Source organism: Bos indicus x Bos taurus, chromosome 14 (genome assembly GCF_003369695.1).
Source record: "Bos indicus x Bos taurus breed Angus x Brahman F1 hybrid chromosome 14, Bos_hybrid_MaternalHap_v2.0, whole genome shotgun sequence".
NCBI classification, from domain to species: domain Eukaryota; kingdom Metazoa; phylum Chordata; class Mammalia; order Artiodactyla; family Bovidae; genus Bos; species Bos indicus x Bos taurus.
The window spans coordinates 76,441,599-76,463,731 of record NC_040089.1 but is presented as its reverse complement, the minus strand read 5'-3'; the positions used below and the strand labels follow the sequence as shown (position 1 = coordinate 76,463,731).

The 22,133-nt window shown below is 38.8% G+C and overlaps 1 protein-coding gene across 8 annotated transcripts in view; it reads right to left on the bottom strand.

Moving 5' to 3' along the window:
• RMDN1 (regulator of microtubule dynamics 1) overlaps nucleotides 1–22,133 on the bottom strand; it is a 36,466-nt gene that overhangs the window by 9,196 nt on the left and 5,137 nt on the right. For 5 of the 8 annotated variants that reach the window (XM_027561613.1, XM_027561621.1, XM_027561618.1 and 2 more), the window contains 5 exons: nucleotides 9,901–10,018; nucleotides 9,068–9,164; nucleotides 6,497–6,656; nucleotides 4,435–4,524; nucleotides 430–485 (listed from right to left, as the gene is read on the bottom strand). In XM_027561613.1, coding sequence (XP_027417414.1) covers nucleotides 430–485; nucleotides 4,435–4,524; nucleotides 6,497–6,656; nucleotides 9,068–9,164; nucleotides 9,901–10,018 — 521 coding nt within the window. Of the gene's footprint in view, nucleotides 1–429; nucleotides 486–4,434; nucleotides 4,525–6,496; nucleotides 6,657–9,067; nucleotides 9,165–9,900; nucleotides 10,019–13,028; nucleotides 13,139–22,133 lie in introns of those variants that run through there. The other 3 variants (XM_027561615.1, XM_027561619.1, XM_027561616.1) reach the window with 2 other exon arrangements.

Here is a 22,133-nt window from a genome sequence, read left to right as displayed (position 1 = left end):
ACATAAAAATGGAAAGATACTAAAATTCCTCAGATGAATCACACTGTATTTGACATACTTTGAAGATACAAAGACCCTCTGAGGCCATCCTATTTTTATATAGTTAGCTTAATCCAACTCCATTTAGTCTGGTAAATGAGAATAATCTTTCCCAAAAAAGGGAATGTAAAGTCTAATGAAAAGTTTCAATGCCTGTTTAGTCTTAGTACCTATTTCTAAATAATCTGAACAACAATATTTAACAAAATCACAATCAAATTTAATATTTTCTAAATACTAAACACTAAATAACCACTACAACTGTAAGTTAATCTAATGGATTAAACACTCTTGACTCCCAAATATTTGAAACATTTTACTTTTTTATATACTACAAAATAAGATGATAATAAGTACCACTGAAATATTTATTTCAAGAAATTTTCTTACCAAATACCCATAAGGTGAATTGAAGTAGCGTCTTTAGGGTTCAGTTCAATTGCTTTCTAACAAGAAATGAGAAAATAAATCATATTTGTTTTCTAAACACCAATAAGTACGTTACCATATTTGCTGACAAAACCCATGATTTAAAAAAAAATGCAACCAAGAATTTCATTTTTCTAAGATAATCAACACCAATTTTCTTCCTTTTGACTCTTTAAATTTATTTCAGCACACTATTAATTACTTAGATTACTATTTTATAAGAATCAGAAACTGATAGCAGGATATAGCAAGAGGAAAGAAAACAAAATCTGTGAATGAATCGAATTTGAAAACAGTGATAATATATCACTCTCAGTTATATCTTCAAGATTAAAGGAAAACAAAATAATAGTTCTTTGTGGCAAGTCCTATATGACTGTTAAGTAAAATTATTCTTTGTTAGAAAAACAAAATACATAATTTTAGAAAGTCTCTTCCTATGTGCAAATTTGGTTTAACTTCCCCATCTATATTTAACAAAGGGAGAATAAATACTACTTATTCACAGAATTCATTAATAGAATAATTATGTACAATATAAAATATACTGATAGTCTCCCTAGTTTCTATTTACTATGTGCAGGTCCTATATGAATTAATGTAAAGCATAAACTACAGAACTACAACAACAACTTTAAAAAAATTACTCCTCAATTTTTCATTATTTTGTTGAAAACCACTAAGGAAATCTCACAGATTAATGTTAATCCTATTAAATATATATATTAAAAAAAAAAACAAACCCTTTTTAAGACTTCCTAGCTTACACTTTTCTATAAAAACACATTTTCACTTTCAGTTGATAATGTGTGAAATACACATTTTTAAGTACCTGTACTAGTTACTACAGTGACTCTGAAGTCAGACCAAATAGGGTTCAAATCACAGCTCAGTGACCTCTAACTTTTTGACCTTAGCAAGTTCTATATTCTTTCCAAGCCTGAGTTTGCTCTTGTACAAAATCAGGAAAGCAGTACACTTAACTTATAAGGTTGTGGTAAAAATTAAATGAGCAAGTTAACAGAAGGTGCTTAACACAGTAATATTTTCTATCATCAGAGTCATCATTATTTTTACTTTTTTGTAAGTCTCATAATGTTAGTAATGAGAGAGAGAATAGCTAAATAAGGCTAATCACCTATGACTTGGCGGAAATCTCGTTACCAATAATATGGGTAGGAATCACCACTGACCTAATTTTGACTTTTCTATAAATAAAGTGATGTGCTTTACACAGAAGAATATATTTTAAAGTATATACAGCTCATATTCTAAGCAGGCTTTCCAAATCAGAGTTCCACCAGAAAATTAAGCCCTACAAAATATTATACAAGTTACTATATTTTCCATTCTGCCAAGAATGGTACAGAGCTAGTCCATTTTGATGCAAAGGAAAGAAGTTAATTCACCATATACAACTGATGCCTTGGGATATTACAGTTTAATTTACTTTTGGGATGTATTCAGAGGGGCTATACTTAAGCAAATCTTTTCTTTTATAATCCTTTCTGTCATAAGTTTAAGTTTCTTCAAAAACAATACCGAGATAGTAATTCCTTATAGTTTTAGATGTAATAATGGAATGTGAAATAGAAATAGTTTAAATGATCTTTTAAGTATATAAACACTAAACACTGTCATTTAAAAAATATAGTTAATATACACACTTAAAAACTTAGAAACATTGCTTATTTTTAAATAATCTATAGTCTTCACAGTTTCTTTGAAGTGTATGTTAATTTATTATATGCAGTGTTTCATTATTCACTTGGAAGTTATCAGGTATTTCTACATCCCAAGGCACAAAATAATCTAAGTGATTTATCTAATGCATCTGAGATTCTATTTCACTGAATCTCTAAGATAACATAAAAGGTATGACATCATCATTTTATGTACCACTAAGAAAAAAGCACTGCTGATTATATATAATGCAATCTGATTTCAAAGGTCTTAAAATGTGAAAAATCTATATTACTAAATCAAAATATGTATGTATGTATATCAACGTATATGTGTGTGTGTGTGTGTATGTATACATGTATATATATACTATTGATGCCCAAATTAGAAGCTAAGTCTTCTGACTCCTAGTCCAGTGCTCTTTCCTGCTAGTCATTACAATAATTAGGAATTGAATCAGTAATGATAAATATGTTTGTTTTCATCACTTTCTCTTAATTTGTATTTTTGAGATGGTCTATAATATCAAAAGATAAATACACTGGGTTTTTAGCTGCAGTTTTTTTGTTGCTTGTTTTTGGACAATAGAATAATGTGTAAGTACAACATGAAACATACAAATTCCTGGAGAGTTTCTGGCACCTAAGGAAGAGCTTACTATAATAAGTAAATGAACTTTGGGGGAAATATTAAAACACAGAGATCATACTCATATATAGTACTATTACCTTTGCAAGTGGTATGTTGCGGGGAGCAAGCTCCGCCCCTGGCAAAGGTCATGAGGAAGGAGGCTTGGCATACGCAAAGGCGGGATCAAGCCTCAGGAGTCTCCCTGGAAATTCTCGAGCAATCTACCCCCAAAACCAGAGTCTGCCTACTTTCTGCTTTGTGCTTTCACCTACACCTCTGACTTTACGGGAGGCTGTCCCCCACTACCTCTCTCTGAAAAAAGAGTTAGCTTACAGCTCCAGTTAATAATTCCTGGGTGTGACAGTGTTTCAACCTACAAACTCCCTTGGAAGTCCTCTAGCCTGCCTGAATAGGTTTTTCCGGCCACATGTGATTGCTCAGAGCCTCCAAACTGTGAGAGGCATGAGATGTTCTAAACTGTCTAAATACAGATTCCTTTGAGCAGTCAAAAGATTGATTAGAAATTGTATTGGTGAAGGGATTTTCACTTGTTGGGCCAATATTTGCTGCTAAGTCTCCATATCCCTTACCTGCTGTGTGCCTGGCAGTGTATTGATTAATATAATTGGTGTAAATAGTAGCTTTAATGTTTGTAACCTGGGACCCTTGAGTTAATTCTTTTTCTTGTTATAGCCCACCACACCTTTGCTTTGTAGGAATGCAACTTTATCTAATGCTTTTTGGAGGCTGGCGCCTGACTTTAGCCTCCGGGCCAGAAGATGATGCAAATCACCTAAACTTTTGCATATGATAAGTTTGCAGGAAGAAAGCCTGGCTTACAGCATGACTCTACCCCTTCCCCCATTATCCTCTATGCATAACTTAAGGTATAAAAACTACTTTGGAAAATAAAGTGCAGGCCTTGTTCACCGAAACTTGGTCTCATCATGTCGTTCTTTCTCTTACCTTCTGGCTGAATTATTCAGCCTCTTTTCTCCACTGAATTTCCTCACTGAGCTATCCTTATTCTATTACTCTTTATATCCTTAATTAATGTTTAATTAAGCAGTTATTTCCTGATGCTCGCGGATGCCGTCCCCGCTTCGAATTCCCTGGATCCACCGGGGCTGGACCCCGGCAGTATGTCAATTATATTAGACCGCTGGATGAGACCATACCTCCTGGCACGCAGGACTTTGTATAACCCCCTCTCACGTTCTCTGGTCTTGGCCAAATGACTTGTTTAGGCCGACAGGTTATTACTAAGTGTGATGCAAACATGCTTGATAAAAGTCTGCACAGTGGAACTTTTCCCCTGGCACGCTCACTCTTGGAAGCAGTGACTATGCGACACAGAAGCGTGGGCTACAGCACTAAATGATGAGAAGAAAAGTAGGGAGAAATGCCACACGCGAGAGGGCATCTCGTCCATTCCTGTCCGAGCTGAGGTCCAGGTGAAGGGAGCCCTTTAAATGACCTCAGCCACAACGAGCAGAATGGAGGCACGACTGTGCACGGTTAGTCCACAGAATTTTGAGAAATAATTTGTCACTGTTTTAGGCCACTGAGCTTTAGGTGGTTTGCTATCCAGCAAGAAATAAGTGAAACAGAAGTCTACTCAGAAAACTATTGACTCTTCAAGTCCATCGGTACCTCAAAATGCTCCTTGATAATGTAGGCATTTGCAATTTTAGCCTTGATTCCTTCATAATCTCCAACATCACCAATACAGATTGCATACCACTAAAAACAGAAGAAACAAAGGTATAAGAGCACTAATATTCCATAATATCCCATTCAATACCAGGCTGCAACTCCTCAGTAGTTATTCTCACTTAACAAAAGCTGAGCACAAAACCTGTATTAAATATACTAGAAAATACAAAGAAAAAGTAGACATAGCCCGTATAAGTTAGGACATGTTTATAGAGAACTATAATATAAGACAGAGGTCAGTGTATCTCTAAGAAAGTTACCAACACAATGGGGATATAATGATTCATATTTATGATATGAATATAAATTTATAAAAATGTGCAATTTAACATTATCGTTTTATTTTCTCAACCTATTTTCTGGGCACTGTTTCTTATTTCACAGCCACGTTACTATAGTAATAACGGCCATATCTATCAATCGTGACTTTGTCTTCACGCCCATAGCTGGACAACAAACCCAAACTGAGATAATCTGAGCTTCTTCCCTGAGAACTGAAACCAAATATCCAAGCTTCATAAACCTAGGTGCTGGCGAAAGTCAGACTCAGGACAAGAAATGTAAATCGAAACCACAATGAGGTTTATCACCTCACACCAGTCAGAATGGCCATTGTCAAAAAGTCTACAAACAATAAATGCTGGAGAGGGTGTGGAGAAAAGGGAACGCTCTTGCACTGTTGGTGGGAATGTAAATTGATACAGCCACTATGGAGAACAGCATGGAGCTTTCTTGAAAACTAGGAATAAAACGACTATGACCCAGCAATCCCACTACTGGGCATATATACCCTGAGGAAACCATAACTGAAAAAGACACATGTATCCCAATGTTCACAGTAGCACTATTTACAACAGCTAGGACATGGAAGCAACCCAGATGTCCATCGACAGAAGAAGGGATAAATATATGGTACATATATACAACGGAATATTACTCAACCATAAAAAGAATAAATTTGAGTCAGTTCTAGTGAGGTGGATGAACCTGAAACCTATTATACAGAGTGCAGTAAGTCCAAAAGAGAAAAGCAAATATAGTATATTAACCCATATATACAGACTCTAGAAAATTGGTATTGATGAACCTATTTGCAGGCAAGGAATGGAGATGTGGATGTGGAGACTGGACTTATGGACACAGAGGGGGAAGTGGGACGAACAGAGAAAGCAGCATCAACACATACACACTACCACGTGTAAAACAACTTGACCGGAATGACACGCATGACGCATGCGCAACAGCAGCTGAATAAATACGCCTTCCCTGTGCAAAAAGAACATGTACAAATATGGACATATTCCAGGCCATAAACAAGTCATAACAAATTTAAAGGGTCTGTATGTTTTATTCTTAATATAAACAAGAAAACAGTGGTGGTGGGGATCAGGCCAGATGGAACCATCCCCTAAAGGGAGCATTTGCAAATGCGTAAAGACAGAATTCGGCTGTCACAATGACTTGGGGGCTTCCCTGGGGACAGTCTAATATGGTAAAGTAAGGTCCTAATCCAAAATATCAATAGTGTCCCTTGGCCTCCCCACCATGTCCATTGAAAAGATTATTCTAAACCAGTCAGGAAATCTAGAAGCTAGTGGAGTCACATGTAAAAAGTTACACTAGGTATCTGCTGTCCAGCTGCTATACTCCTATCTCCACATGAGACAGACATAAAATGTGAGGAAAATGAGAAAACATTAGTCCCGTGTTTTTACAACTAGAACTAGAGAGAGAGGTAACTGATGGAACTAATGCTTCAGTTTAAAAATAAGCCTTCACAAAGTAATTTATCGAGCACACTAATGAATCTAGAACAGATGTTCAAGAACACAAAGAAAAATACTACTTCTTTTTGAAAAAAAGTTTATAAAAATAAATTTCTTCCCTACTTCTTTAAAAGAGAGCGATTTCGTTCCTATGTAAGTTACATATAACAGATAAGTACAGACCAAAATCCGTTTCAATACACGGTAACAGTCTCATTACTTAAGCACCTCACCTTATGGGCTGCACAACTGGATTCGTTTTTCTCTAGTGCCCTTTTCGCATACTCTAGGGCTTCATATACCAAGAACTTTTTCTCCTCTTCCGAGGTTCCACTAAGCTGAGCTACATCACGTGATGCCCGTGCCAAACGCCACAGTAACTCTGCATCTTCACTGATGTGAAATAAATATAAAACAACAACCATTTTAGCTCACACTTTCATGGTTAAAGGTCATATCACTAATGAATACATACAGTCTTTCAGGTCAGTGAGGACATAGCAAGCAACACAATATCAAAATCCATAATTCATAATGTTAAATTTATTATTTTCTATCACACAAATCTATATGTGCTAAAATTTCCTCCAAAATATCCAATATTATATACAAACATTAAGTTACCTGTAATATCTAAAATACTAATTTCCTTAGAAAATATCTTTATATTTGAATTCTCTAAACAATTTCCCTACAAAATTCAACATATAACTTGACATTTGAGTTCGGTGGCACTGTGCTTCAGACAACTCACTAACTGCTTCAGACAGGACTATAAAATATATTAATTTAAAGACAAGGTTATGCACTATAAAACAAAATGCTGTATCCATAGCTCCAAATATAGTACCTGGCATACAAAAATATATATGATAAATACCTGTTAATGAATGATGATTAAATATAATGTAATCTCAAAATAAATCTTATCTTTGAATATGTCACCCATACCATGATGCATGGAATATTTAAAGCAAGGGCTCTGGACTCCTTGAAGAACTGCCGTTTAAATAAAATTATATAAGATAGAAATGTCTAATAAATAAAACAAATTGTGCATGCATGCTCAGTTGCTCAGTCATGTCCAACTCTTTGCAACCCCCATGAACTACAGTCCACCAGGCTCCTCTGTCCATGAAATTTTCCAGACAAGAACACTGGAGTGGGTTGCCATTTCCTCCTCCAGGGGATCTTCCCGACCCAGGGATCGAACCCACGTCTCTTGTGTCTCCTTTATAGCAGATGGATGTTTTACCACTGTGCCACCTGGGAAGCCATTTTAATAAAAATTCCTTTTATTAAATGTTTCTCTTTCAACCTACTAAGTTATACTTTAAAACAAAAATAGTATTCGATGGGGAACACGTGTATACCTGTGGCAGATTCATGTTGATATATGGCAAAACCAATGCAATATTGTAAAGTTAAAAAATAAAATAAAATAAATAAATATTACTTAAAAAAAAAAATTGAGTGAAACTAAAGGTAGGGACTTCCCCGGTGGCCCAGGGGTTAAGAATCCACCTGCCAATGCAGGGCACATGGATTTGATCAGTGGTTCAGGAAGATCCCACATGCTGTGGAGCAGTGAAGCGCATACACCTGGAGGCCGTGCTCCTCAGCAGGAGGAGCCACCACAGAGAGCAGCCTGCGCACGGTGGCCCCGCTCTCAGCAACCAGAGGCAGCCCACGTGCAGCAGTGAAGGCCCAGCTCAGCCCGAGACAGTTAAATACGTAAATCAAAGTAAAATCTAAATAAAATATCATTAAAAAGAGAAACGGAGGGTAAGTAGCAATAGCATATCTATAATCCAGTGAATATAGAATAGCCTCCTGACAGCCTCCCTGGTGGCTCGGTGGTAAAGAACCACCTGCGATGCAGCAGACCTGGGTTCCACCCCTGGGTCAGGAAGACCCCCTGGAGGAGGGAATGGCAACCCGTTCCAGCGTTCCTATCTGGAGAATCCCATGGACAGAGGAGCCTGGCAGGCTATAGTCCATGGGATCAGCAAGAGTTGGACACAACTGAGCCAGAGAACAACAGCCACCTTATAGCTTATGTTGCTATTACTGAAGTGACTATAAAATGCCAAGTCAACCACCTCAAGTTACTGAGGGGACGAAGGAGAAGAGAAGTTGGATCCTACAGATATTTAGGAAGTGAAATTGATGGGTCTTCTGGGGAAAACTGGTTTGGGAAAATCTAAGAAAGTCGGTTGAAAATGGCTCAATATTTTTAGTTCAGTAGATGAGGCAGATCAATGACCTGGAAATGCCATTTAGCCTGATTTGACTTATTTTATTGGGCTGAATCTCCTCTTTCCATCTCCATTCTCCCCCACAAAATGAGTACACATTAATGTGCTGGACTAAGCATGCATGCTAATATTAAAAATAGGAAAGGGATTATTCAAAGGTGACAAAAAAATCCTAGTTCATTCAAATCCTACAGCAGTAAGAAATTAACTCAGAAGAAATGAAAAATATATGACATAGATAAAGACAATAAACGTCTATTTAATGACTACCTTGTATTCAAAGCAAAGTAACAAAAAGAAAAAATGTCAACATTACCTAGAATGAGTAAGTAGAACCACCTTTTCTAAATCAATGAAATATATGTAGCACTTTTGAGTCACTTAACATAAGAAAAAAAAATACTATAAATTAAACTCTAAGAAATATTACTTTGAAGTAAAAACTTTTAAAAACTATAAAAATTCCAAGCACCAAGAATATGTTAATTATTAAATAACAGAAAATTTCAGTCAACAGCAAACCTAGGCCTATGATACATCACCCACCTTTCCTTGTACTGGGTTAGCAACTGGTAAAGTTTTTCTGTTTCTCCACTTTCATATAAGTAGTCTGCTTGTTCAAGGACTTCTTCAATTTCGAAGACTATAAAAGAAAAAAGGCAAAATAAAGTAAGTCTTCCCAAGCCAGTTGGCAATAATTCTAAGACACATGAACACTTTTACATAGAAGCAAAAGAAATCAGATACAGAAATCACCTATAAAGAAAGATCAGAAATTCTGAACAATCAAAATGTGAAGTGTAGTAGAAATAAGTATGAAGCTATTACACATAATACTTAATATTCACTTACTTAATGAATATGAATATTCATGTTACTTAATATTCATTTATTAAAACCTTCAAAAATAAAAAATTAGAAAACTTACTCTAGTACTAACTAAATATGACACAGTTTTAAAAATGAAAAAAGTAATTCCCTGTGAGGAATTTATGATACCCTTACCTACCACACAGAGCCTTTGTTATTGCTGCTGCTGTGGTGCGCTCAGTCATGTCCCACTCTAAGACCCCAGGGACTGCAGCCCGTCAGGCTCTGCTGTCCACGGGATTCTCCAGGCAAGAATACTGGAGTGGGTTGCCATTTTCTTCTCCAGGGGATCGTCCCAACTCCGGGACAGAACCTGGGTCTCCTGCATTGCAGGATTCTTCATCTGAGCCACCAGGGAATATATATATATAATATATATATATATATATATTATATATATATATATACACACATACACATCAGACTGACATTCAAACATAGTAAGTTATTAACAAAATATAACAAATACAAATAACTCTAAGTGTTCTCGATATTTAGCTTAGGCTTACCTTTGGCTGCAGCATGAACCAGAACAGCCTGGGAAATGACTTGATAAGTTTCAAAACCCAAATAAGACAGGGCAGAAAATAAAAGACTTCTTTTGAAAGTTCCTGAGTTTCCCATCGCCTATGGAAAGAATTATGATCAGGGTTGTGAAACAGAAAATTTGAAGAAACTGCTACCACAAGCAAAGAGTACATCAATTTTTTCCCCACCCTCAAAGCAATCAATCCTAAGAGTATTACAAGTGCAAAATTTACTTTGACAAAAATAGTTTTACTTTGACAAAATTTTTACTTTGTCAAATTCTTCTGTAAAACTATTTCACATAGCTACTTTATTGAGAGAGCACATCATGTTAAGGAAAGACTCTTAGCAGCTAATGATGGTAGCTTGATGTAACAATCTCAGTTATCCTGGTAAATGCTAGATTGGAAGATCTACATTCTGTTTGAAGAAGCATGGATATTATAATTTCTTGAAACAAATAAAAGACACCAGTATATAATCAGTATCAACCTTAAGAACAGACAAGATGAAGAATATCAAACACGGCAATTATATATAAATAACATATATGGCTTTAAATAAAGCTATCTTCAAAAGTGACCCATGAAGTTTTAAAATAAACAATGAATAAAATAAAAAGCATATCCAAACAGATTTAGAAATTCATTGTCATAAACATGGGCAGAATTCTCAAGACCAATGGCAAAGGAATATATGGATATCACTACAGAAACTCTTCTCTTTTCCCATGACGCTTTTCCTTTCACATAGCATCTATTTTTTCCAGTCAATTTATTACCATCTATATAAAAACAAGCTAACCTACCTTTGTAAGCTGTAACTGTTCCCTTCTTAAAAACAAAACAAAAAGCTTCCTTTTGACTTCACATCTCCCTTCAATCTCATTTTTCAAATTCTCTTTTCAGCAAAACTCTTTTAAAAAGTTGTCTGGAGCTCTGTCTCTATTTCCTCTCTTCCCATTCTCTCTTGAACTCATACAAATCACACTTCTATACCCACAACTCCACTGACAGTATTCTAGTTAAGGCAAGCAAGGATGCTATTTCCTAGAAAATTCTCATCTTACTTGATCTATCAAAAGCATTTGACAGCTGTTCACTCCTTCCTTTAAAAAAAAAAATAAATGAATATTTAATACAAGAAATTTTTTAAATGTTGCCTTATTGAGAAATTGGACTTCTCTGGTGGCTCAGATGGTAAAGCATTGTAGTGGGAGACCCGGGTTCAGTCCCTGGGTGGGGAAGATCTCCTGGAGAAGGAAATGGCAACCGACTCCAGTACTCTTGCCTGGAAAATCCCATGGACAGTCCATGGGGTCACAAAGAGTCAGACACGACTGAGCGACTTCACTTATTGAGAAATAAGTGATATAAAAACTGCATATGTGTAACATGCAGCATATGTGAAGGATACATGTAAACCTGTAAAACCATCCACAATCAAGATAATGAGCACATCTATCAATCCCCCAAATTTCCTCATGTCTCTGTTTCTTTTCTAAACTCTCCTTGGCTGCACTGGGTCTCAGCTGCAGCACGTGGCACCTTCTGTTGTGCTGCCAGTCTCCTCTCGAGTTGTGGCTCACAGGCTTAGCTGCCCTTCAGCATGTGGGATCTCAGTCCCCAGCCAGGGCTCGAACCCGTGTCCTCGGCCCTGGAAGGCAGATCCCTAATCCCTGGACCACCAGGACCGCCCCCTCATGTCTGATTCATCCAACCCCCTTTTCTTCAGTACTTGCTGTGTTCTCTCACCCTTGAGACGCTCTCCGCCTGGCTTTAAGAATACTACTCTCGAATTTACTCCTGTTCAACAGCTGCTCCTTCTCTTCTGTTGGTTCCTCATCTCCAAAACCTCACTGTCCAGGTGTGTCCCGTGCTCAATCCCAGAGCTTCGCTCCTCTATTCATATCATTTTGGTGATTTCATTTTGTCTTATGGCTTGCAATGCCATCAACATGCCAAAAACATGCAAATTTAATATAGCCAAGAGGTCTCCTCTTAACTTCAGAATCATATATGCAGCTGCCCAAACAACATTTATGTCCACATACAGCGTAAAAGGCGCCTCAAGCACCAGCCAGTGACTGTCTCCCTCAAATTCACTCAGTCTTCCCCTTCTTGGTAAACAGCAACTCCATGCTTACAGTTTCTCAATTTGAAAAAACAAAACTTTCACTCACAACCCAAATCTGAACCGTATTTTAGCTTCTCATAAGTATCTAGGATAAGAATGAGGAATTCAACATACTATAGTTTGCTGAGTGCTTTATTTACTTTCTTGAGCTTGAATATCCAAGATACCAAATACATCTGGATTACAAACAAACCAACAGCAAAGCAGTAAAACCAAATTTGACACAGTCACATTTCTTTCATTGAATGTTCTGAGTTTACTCATAGTTAGCAAAGAGAACGGAGACCCGGCAGGAGCACAGCAGATGGGGGTGGAGGGTGTGCATGGTGATGGCAGTACAGGGAGAAGAGGGGGAACCACTAGGATCTTTCAGTAAGCCCCTGGTTTCACCTACTGTTCTGGCAGGTGTACCACATAGAAGAAAAGATGGCACAGATTATCACAGCTTGAGGAAACTATATATTTAGGGTGTCTAACGCCCCTGCTGATACGATGCTCAGTAAACAATATCCTGGCTTTCTTAGAGGGGAGAAAAAACACTGTTGGGCAGCTGACATTTCTATTCCTTATTCTACCTTAATGACGTGACAGCTGACCAGTGGAACTTTGACATCAGTTTGGTTAAGGTGAAAGAGCTCTCTGCTCACTTCTGAGAAAGTAAACAAAAATCATGTTTCTAGAACTCAAATAGTCAACTGAAAGAATCATAACTTTGTGACACCTCTGAGATGCTAACAACTTGTGAGACTGTCTGAGCTAGAATTTGCCATTTCACCTCGAACATTAGGTATTACTCAACACAATGTCTTTCATACAATGAAGTCTGAAAAATATATGTGTTGAAAAAAAATGTTGAACAAAAGAAGCCAGCTATCTCTTTGACATGTCTTTCCTTCAACATTGATTATACTGTTTTCAAGCTAGAAGGAATTAAAAACTACAGACCCATCACCAGATGGAAAGAATGTGTCACCTTCATCTCCTGCTTTTTTCTAACTTCCGGCCAGCTCCTCCTCCTCCGCTTAAATGGTGGACTTAAATTGTTCCCTTTGGTCCTGTCCCAGGAAACAGCGCCACCATCCACACTACTGGAGGAGACAGAACACGGAGAATCATCCTTGACTTCTTCCTTTGAACTCCCTCATCAAAGCTATCTTTTAGGTACACAAATTTCACATCACTGACATCCTTTTATGGTATCCACCTATTCCATTTCCACAGCTACCACTAAAGTTCAAACCACCACAGCATACTCATCCTCTATACCGAACCGAAAGTCGCTCAGTCGTGTCCGACTCTTTGCGACCCGTGGACTGTAGCCCGCCAAGCTCCTCTGTCCATGGGATTCTCCAAGCAAGAATACTGGAGTGGGTTGCCATTTCCTTCTCCAGGGGATCTTCCTGACCCAGGGATCGAACCCAGGTCTCCCGCATTACAGGCAGACGCTTTAACCTCTAAGCCACCGGTAATCTTTTAGTTTCCAGCATCCACACTAGCCTACCTATTCCTGACACTGGGCAGTTATTTTTTAATTCAAATCTGAGCTTATGAATTCTCTGTTTAAAAGTCTTTCATAGTTTCCTATAACCTTTAGAATAAAATAAATACTTAACATGGTCTACAGGTTTTCAGAATTTAGTTGTGGTAAGCAGCCTTGAAAACGATCCCCACTGGGTCCTAGTTTAAGACAGCAACCTAGGAGGATGCTGAACCCACCTCCCACACAGACACACCAGACCTACAGTTACATTTAGTAAAGAAAGAAAAGGTTTCTTTCTCTGAAAGAAATGCCCAAACCAGCTGAGTGACTCCTTCATATCAGGCAAAGGAAGAAAAACCCACTTCAAAACAGGTAGGAAAGACTGAGACAAAATTTTCCCACAAACCACAGTTTTGGTGAGGAGGGAGGCAACTCACAACCCTGAGCTTCTCCCTGAGGAATGAAGGGTTTGAACCCCACAATGGGCACCCCAACTTAAAAGACCTATACCTGAGAAATGAGCGCTCAAAGTATCTAGCTCAGAAAGGCAATGGAGCTCGGGTCTATGACATGTAGAAGACTGCAGCGCACTGAGAAGTGGCTCTTAAGGGCTCACTCAAGCTCACCTACCCCAGTGTCCAGCACAGAGGCAGTCAGCCTTTCCATGAAAGAGCCTTATTGGCTTACATTAAAACTTCAGCCTGAGGAGCAGGCATCTACTTTAACACGTGTCTAGGGGCCTAGAGTAATCACTTCAGAGAACTCAGAGGGTGGGCATGTCACGGCACTCTCCCTTGGCCATGCTGCAGGTAACCAGTATCTCCCCCAAGACCTGTGCATACTGAAAGGGCTTCCCTGGAGGCTCAGACATAAAGCGTCTGCCTGCAACGCGAGAGACCCGGGTTCAATCCCTGGGTCAGAAAGATCCCCTGGAGGAGGAAATGGCCACCCACTCCAGTACTCTTGCCTGGAAAACCCCATGGACCGAGGAGCCTGGTAGGCTACAGTGTATGCATTCCCAAAGAGCTGGACATGACTGAGCAACTTCACTTTCACTGGTGGCTCAGACAGTAATGCATCTGCCTGCAGTGCAGGAGACCCAAGTTCTATCCCTGGGTCAGGATGATCCCCTGGAGAAGGCAATGACAACCCACTCCAGTGTTCCTGCCTGGAGAATCCCCATGCACAGATGAGTCTGGCGGGCTGCAGTCCCTGGGGTCACAAAGAGTCGGGCCGACTGAGCGACTGACACTTTCACTTGGTGCTCCAGTCTGCGCAGCTCCCACCAGGGGGCGCTCCTGGTTCTCTTGACTCTGATGGCCAATGAGGCTTAACGTTCATGAGTTTCACAGACCTGTAACAAACAGAAAAACAGTTCTACAGTGGCTAGCCTCCCTAACCCCCAGGGCACAGTACAGTTAAGTCCCCTACACGTGAACCTTCAAGGAGCAAACTTTCAAAGACGTGAACGTGCATTCTCATCCTAATCACCTAAGTTAGTTCACGTGACCAGTGTACACTGTCACCTGCATGCATACTCCATAAGTGGTTGTGCTTTTGTGCACTTTACTGTCCAGTACTATTATACAGAGCACAGCAGTAGGGTATCTTTATTTCATGCCCAGGATGCTTGGAAGCAAGCGTAACAGTGGCGGTCAAGTAGCTGGTACTGCTAAGAAACAGTAACGATGGAAACAGAAGCGAAAATAATTGAGAGAGGGGAGCAAGGCGAAAAGATAGGAGACATTACTTGTTCTTAAAACATGAATCGTTCCACACGATTTTAAAGCAGCAGCAGGATTCTAAAGAACAAGATCACAGAACACATGAGGTCTGCTGTCGATGATGTCAACAGTAACACCAAAGCGCGGAAGAGTGATGGAGAAGACGGAGAAACTGCTTGGTTTGTGGATGCAGGGTCAGCATCAGCCTTGAGTCCCACTAAGTTTAACACTGATTCAAGAGAAAGCTAAAACCCTTTATGAAGACTTGAAGCAGAATCACAGCGAAGAATCAGAGGACGCATCTCTTAATGCCAGCCATGGCTGGTTTCATGAGTTCAAGGCGAGAGCCAAATTTCACAACGTAAAAGTAAGTGGTGAGGCAGTGAGTGCAGATAGAGAAGCTGCCCAGGAATTTCCTGAAATGCTTTGAGAAATTATTGACGAAGGTACGTATTTACTCAAGCAGGTTTTTAACGTGGATGAGATAAGCCTGTTCTTGAGAAGATGCCAGACTGAAGTTACATCAGTATGGAGGAAAAATGACGCCGGGCTATACAACAACAAAGGACAGGCTAACTCTGTTGTTCGGTGGCAATGTTTAGGCGACATGAAGCTGAAGCCTTCCTTAGTTTATCATTCAGAGAGCCCTAGAGCCACTGAAAACATAGCCAAGGGCTCTCTTCCTGTTGCATGGAAGAGTAACCCCAAAACTTGGGTTACACAGGCCATGTTCCAGGACTTGTTTTTCCACCACTCTATCCTGGAGATAGAGAAATACTGCTTGGAGAAGGATGCCCCATTCCACAATGTTTTGCCATTCAACAACACTCGATGTCACACCATATTCATGGATGACTTTCATCCCATGTACTGCATCTGCCACAAAATATTCATTGCTCATCTAACTCATGGACTAGGCAGTTAAGAGTCACTTTCAAGAAATATTATTCATGTCATACTTTATCGAATCAGGAACAACCTGTGACAACTTTGGAAGAACTATAACATCTACAAGGCATAAAAAAAAACATTGACTTTGCTTGGTGTGAACTTATGGCCATCATCATGAATGAGGCTTGAAACAAGCCCACAGTCTGTTCACAATTTTCTTGGATTTGAAAAAGTGGATGAGGAGTTCAAAGAGGTCTTCAGCAACTTAGTGACCCTCAGCAAGAAGCTGGAACTAGATCTGCAAAAGGACGACTTAACTGAACTCATGGCTGTGCAACATGAGGAGCTTACTAATGATGATCTGATGGAACTGGAGGTCCAAGGAAAGAATGAAGAGAGACAAGTGAAAGAAGTAACTAAAGAACCGAAGAGATTCATGGTGCAGGAAACAGCAAGGGCATTTTCTTTATTTGAGGAGGCACTGTTAGTTTCTGAGGCACAGGACCTGAATGCAGAACGGTACACAAAGGTTGCAGGAGCCATCAGAATGCAGTCCAGTGCTATCATGTCATCTATGATATGAAAAAGACCTACTACTCAGACAGCACTGGATCATTTTATCAAGAGGGTGGATAAAATAGAACCACAAGGAACCAGAACCTATGCCATCAACATCATGTGTGAGTCATATTGCAACTTGCCCTCTGTCCCCTTTGCTGATGACCCTTCAGCTCTACTTGGGCTGTTCAGTCACTCAGTCGCAAACCCAAAGACCACAGCACACCAGGCTTCCCTGTCCTCCACCATCTCCCAGAGCATGCTCAAGTTCATGTCCACTGAGTCAGTGATGGCATCCAACCATCTCATCCTCTGTCATCCCCTTCTCCTGCCTTCAATCTTTCCTGCATCAGGGTCTTTTCTAATGAGTCAGCTCTTTGCATAGGCGGTCAAAGTATTGGAGATTCAGCATCACTCCTTCCAATGAATATTCAGAATTGATTTCCTTTAGGATTGACTGGTTTGAACTCCTTGCAGTCCAAGGGACTTTCAAGAGTCTTCTCCAACACCACAGTTCAAAAGCATTAATTCTTTGGCACTCAGCCATCTTTATGGTCCAACTCTCACATCCATGCCTGGCTACTGGAAAAACCATAGCTTTGATTTTATGGACCTCTGTTGGCAAAGTAATGTCTCTGCTTTTTCATACACTGTCTGGGTTTGTCACATCTTTTCTTCCGAGGAGCAAGTGTCTTTTAACTTCATGGCTGCAGTCACCATATGCGGGGATTTTGCAGCCCCGGAAAATAAAGTCTGTCACTGTTTCCATTGTATTCCCATCTATTTGCCATGAAGAGATCAAACCAGATGCCATGATCTTCATTTTATTAATGTTGAGTCTTAAGCCAGCTTTTTCACTCTCCTCTTTCACCTCTATCAAGAGGCTCTTAAGTTCCTCTTTGCTCCTCCACCCCGTAAGGGTGGTGTCCTCTGCATAGCTAAGGTTACTGATATTTTCTCCTGACAACCTGATCCCAGCTTGTGCTTCATCCAGCCTGGCATTTCCCATGTTGTACTCTGCATGTGAGTTAAATAAGCAGAGTGACAATATAAAGCCTTGATGTACCCCCTTTCCCAATTTGGAACCATTCTGTTATTCCATGTCAGGTTCTAACTGTTGCTTCTTGACCTGCACACAAGTTTCTCAGGAGGCAGATAAGGTGGTCTGTTATTCCCATCTCTCTAAGAATTTTCCAGTTTGTTGTGATCCACACAGTCAAAAGCTTTAGTGTAGTCAATGAAGCAGAAGTAGATGTCTTTCTGCAATTCTCTTGCTTTTTCCATGATCCAACAAATGTCGGCCATTCAATCTCTCATTCCTCTGCCTTTTCTAAATCTAGCCTGCACATCTGGAAGTTCTTGGTTCACATACTGTTGAAGCCTGGCTTGAAGGATTTTGAGCATGACCTTGTTAGCACGTGAAATGAGTGCATTTGTGCAGTAGTTTGAACATTCTTTGGCATTGCCCTTCTTTAGGACTGGAATGAAAACTGACCTTTTCCAGTCCTGTGGCCACTGCTGATTTTTCCAAATTTGCCAGTATTATTGACTGCAGCACTCTAAGAGCATCATCTTTTACGATTTGAAATAGCTCAGCTGGAAATCCACCATCTCCACTAGCTTTGTTCACAGCGATGCTTTTTAAGGCCCACTTGACTTCACACTCCACGATGTCTGGCTCTAGAAGAGTGATCACACCACTGTGGTTATCTGTGTAATTAAGAGCTTTTTTGTATAGTTTTTCTGTGTATTCTTTCCACCTCTTCTTAATATCTTCTGCTCCTATTAGCTCTACTATCGTCTACCTTTTCTCCCTCTTCCAGTCAGGAACTCTTCTTGCCCGTTCGCTCAATGCCAGCCCCCATATGTCACATTCGGTACTGTACCACTGTACTTTTCAAGGTAAAATACTATAAAATATCAGATGTTTTATTTTTGATGACTTTTTAAATGTATTATTTGTGTGAAAAGTATTATATTTTTCCTATATGTATAGTATGACCTATTACAGGATCATACCATACAGCCAACACAGTACAAGACTGTGCTAGTTAGATACCTAGGCTAACTTTGTTGGACTTAGGAACAAATTGGACTTAACGAATGTTCTCTCAGAATGGAGTTCACTCATATATAGAGGATTTACTGTACAGAGAAAACAGACCAAACTTCCAACCTTTCTGTGACAGAGGCCTATTAGTTTATCTTCAAAGCTAGGCCTAAGGGAAGGTTGCTAATTAAACACACAGATAAGGACCAGCTGTAATCCTCTCTTATAAGGCCTCAGAAAAAGACCTTAATGAAATGGAAATCAGGGATTTATCTGACAGTGTACAAAATAAGCCATAAAGATGCTCACTGAGCTCAGGGGGAAAACAGATGAAGGTCAGAATTTCAACAAAGGAAAAGAAAATACAAGAAAGCAGCAAACAGAAACCACAGATCTGAAGAATACAGTAACTAAATTGAAAAATACAACAGAGGGCTTCAACAGCAGACTGGAAGAATGAAAGAAGGTATTAGCAAACTCAAAGGCAGAGCAATGGAACTCATGTAATCAGAGAATCACAAAGGGAAAAAAGAATACAGAAGAGTGAAGATAACTTAAGGGACTTAAGGGACAGCATCAAGCAGACCAATCTTTGTATTGTAGGTGTCCCAGAAGGAAAAGAAGAAGGGCATAAAACTTATTTGAATAAATGGTGAAAACTTCCTTTACCTAGAGAAGAAAACAAGTATCCAGATCCAGGAAACCAAGGCAAAAAAAAAAAAAAAAAGATGAATCCAAAGAGACCCACACCAAGACACATGAAAACAAAAGTGACACAACAAGCAGGAGACCTTAAAGCAGCAAGAGAAAAGCAACCTTTTACACACAAGGGATTCCCCGACCCCGCCCTGCAAGATTTATCAGCAGATACTTCAGCAGAAACTCTACAGGCCAAAGGGAGATAAATAGACAGGATATATTCAAAATGCTGAAGGGAAAAACTGCCAAATAAGAACACTCCACCCAGAAAGTTGCCCTTTAGAATTGAGGCAGAGATTCAGTTTTCCAGACAAGTAAAACCTAAAGAAGTTTATCATCACTAGAATGGTCTTACAAGAAACCTTAAAGGGACTTAATCTGAAGCGAAAAAGTGCTGATGAATAACAGGAAAACACATGAAAGTATAAATCTCACCTATACGAAAATTCAAAAATCTAATGTCATAAAGATGAGTTAATCGCTTATAAAGCTAGTATGAAATTTAAAAGACAAAACTAGTAACAATAAGTACAATAATTTGTTAACAAACACAAAAGATAAAAAGAAATATATTGTGATACCAAAAACATAAAACATGCGAGCGGGGAGCAGCAAAAACTTACAGCTTTAGAAAACATTCAAACCTAAGTTACTATCAACTTAAAATAGGCTGTTAAAGCTCCAAAATGTTTTATGTAAGCCTCATGGTAACCACAAAGCAAAAACCTATAAGAGATACACCAAAGAGAAAGACAAAGGAATATAAGCATTCTATTTTGAAAAATAAATCACAAAGAAAGACAACAAAAGAATAAACAAAGGAATAACAAAACAACTAAAAAAAATTAAGAAAATAGCAATAAATAAAAGAGTTAGTCACTCAGTCACATCTGACTCTTTACAATCCCATAGACTGTAGCATGCCTTGTTATTGGAATTCGGCCCATGGGACTCTCTAGGCAAGCATTCTGGAGTGGGTTGCCATTTCCTTCTCCAGGGGATCCTCCCAACACACGGATCAAACCCAGGTTTCCTGCATTGCAGGCAGATTCTTTACTGTCTGAACCATGCATGTGTGCATGCTAAGTCACTTCAGTCATGCCTGACTCTATGTGACCGTATAGACTGCAGCCTCCCAGACTCCTCGGTCAATGAGGATTCTGCAAGCAAGAATACTGGAGTGGGTTGCCATGCCCTCCTCCAGGGGATCTTCCTGACCCATATCTCTAACATCTCCTGCACTGGCAGGCAGGTTCTTTACCACTAGAGCCACCGGGGAAGCCCGTCAGAGCCACAGCTATCAATAATTAGTTTAAAACTAGATAGACCAAATTCCCCAATCAAAAGACAGAGAGTGGCTGAATAGATTGTTAGGAATATTTTTTTTTTTTTTAACCTTGTGTATTTTTTATCTTTGGCTTCAGAATTAGCAAAACAGACCTCTGACCTGCTTCTGACCTGCCTGGACACTGCTCGGATTCCATGCTTGCCTGCAAGCACAGTAAGTTAGGCAGCACTTTAGATAAGAAAGGGAGTAGATAAGAAAGGGAGTGGGTCTTGGAATTCTTGAATCCAAGGAGGCCTGGCCAACCCTCTGGGCTCTAACAAAATCATAAGACTCACAAAGTGAAACAAACAGCATTGTAAAAGTTAAAAAAAAAAAAGTTGCATTATTGTATGCAAACTGATGATGATAACCAATACAACAGAAGTACAAAGTGCCATAAGAGATTACTATGGAAAATGACACACCAACAATTTGAATCCAGAAGAAATAGATCAATTCCTACTAGCAAACAACTTGTCAAGACTGTATTATAAAAAAAATTTTTGAACAGACCGTTTAAGACAACTGAGTCAGTAATCAAAAGCCTCTCAACAAAGAACAGCCTAGGACTAGATGGATTCACTGGTGAATTCTATCATTTAAGGAATGAATACCAATCCTTCTCAAATTCTTTTAAAAGTTGAAAAGGAAACTGCCAAACTATTTTTATGAGCCTAGCATTACCATAATACCAAAGACAGACAAGAACATTAAAAGAAAAAAAAAAGTACAAGCCCATATTCCTGATGAACATAAATGCAAGAATCTTCAACAAAATTAGGAAATGAAATTCAACAATACCTTAAAATAATCATAAGCCAAGATCAAGTTAGATTTATTTAGAGGATGCAAAAAGGTAACATGTGCAAATCAATCTGATATACTACATTAACAAAATGAATGCCAAAAATCGTACAATCATCAATAGATGCAGAAAAAGCATTTGACAAAATACAGTATCTATTTAAGATAAAATTCTGAACAAAGTGGGAACAGAGGGAATGTACTTCAACAAAATAAAAGCCATAAACAACAAGCTCATAATCAACATTACAATGAATCATTAAGTCAGAAGTTTTCAGAAGTTTTTTCTCTAACGTGAGAAACAAGACAAGGATACCCTCTCTTTCCACTTTTATTCAGTATAGTATTGAAAGTTCCAGCCAGAACAATTAGGCAAAAAAAAAAAAAAGTAAAACTGTCAGTATCTGCACATGACATAATAGTACACACAGAGAACCCTAAAGACTCCACCAAAAAACTATTAGAAATAACATATACATTCAGTAAAGTTGTAGCATACAAAATCAATATACAAGAATATACTGTTTTTATATACTAATAAAAAA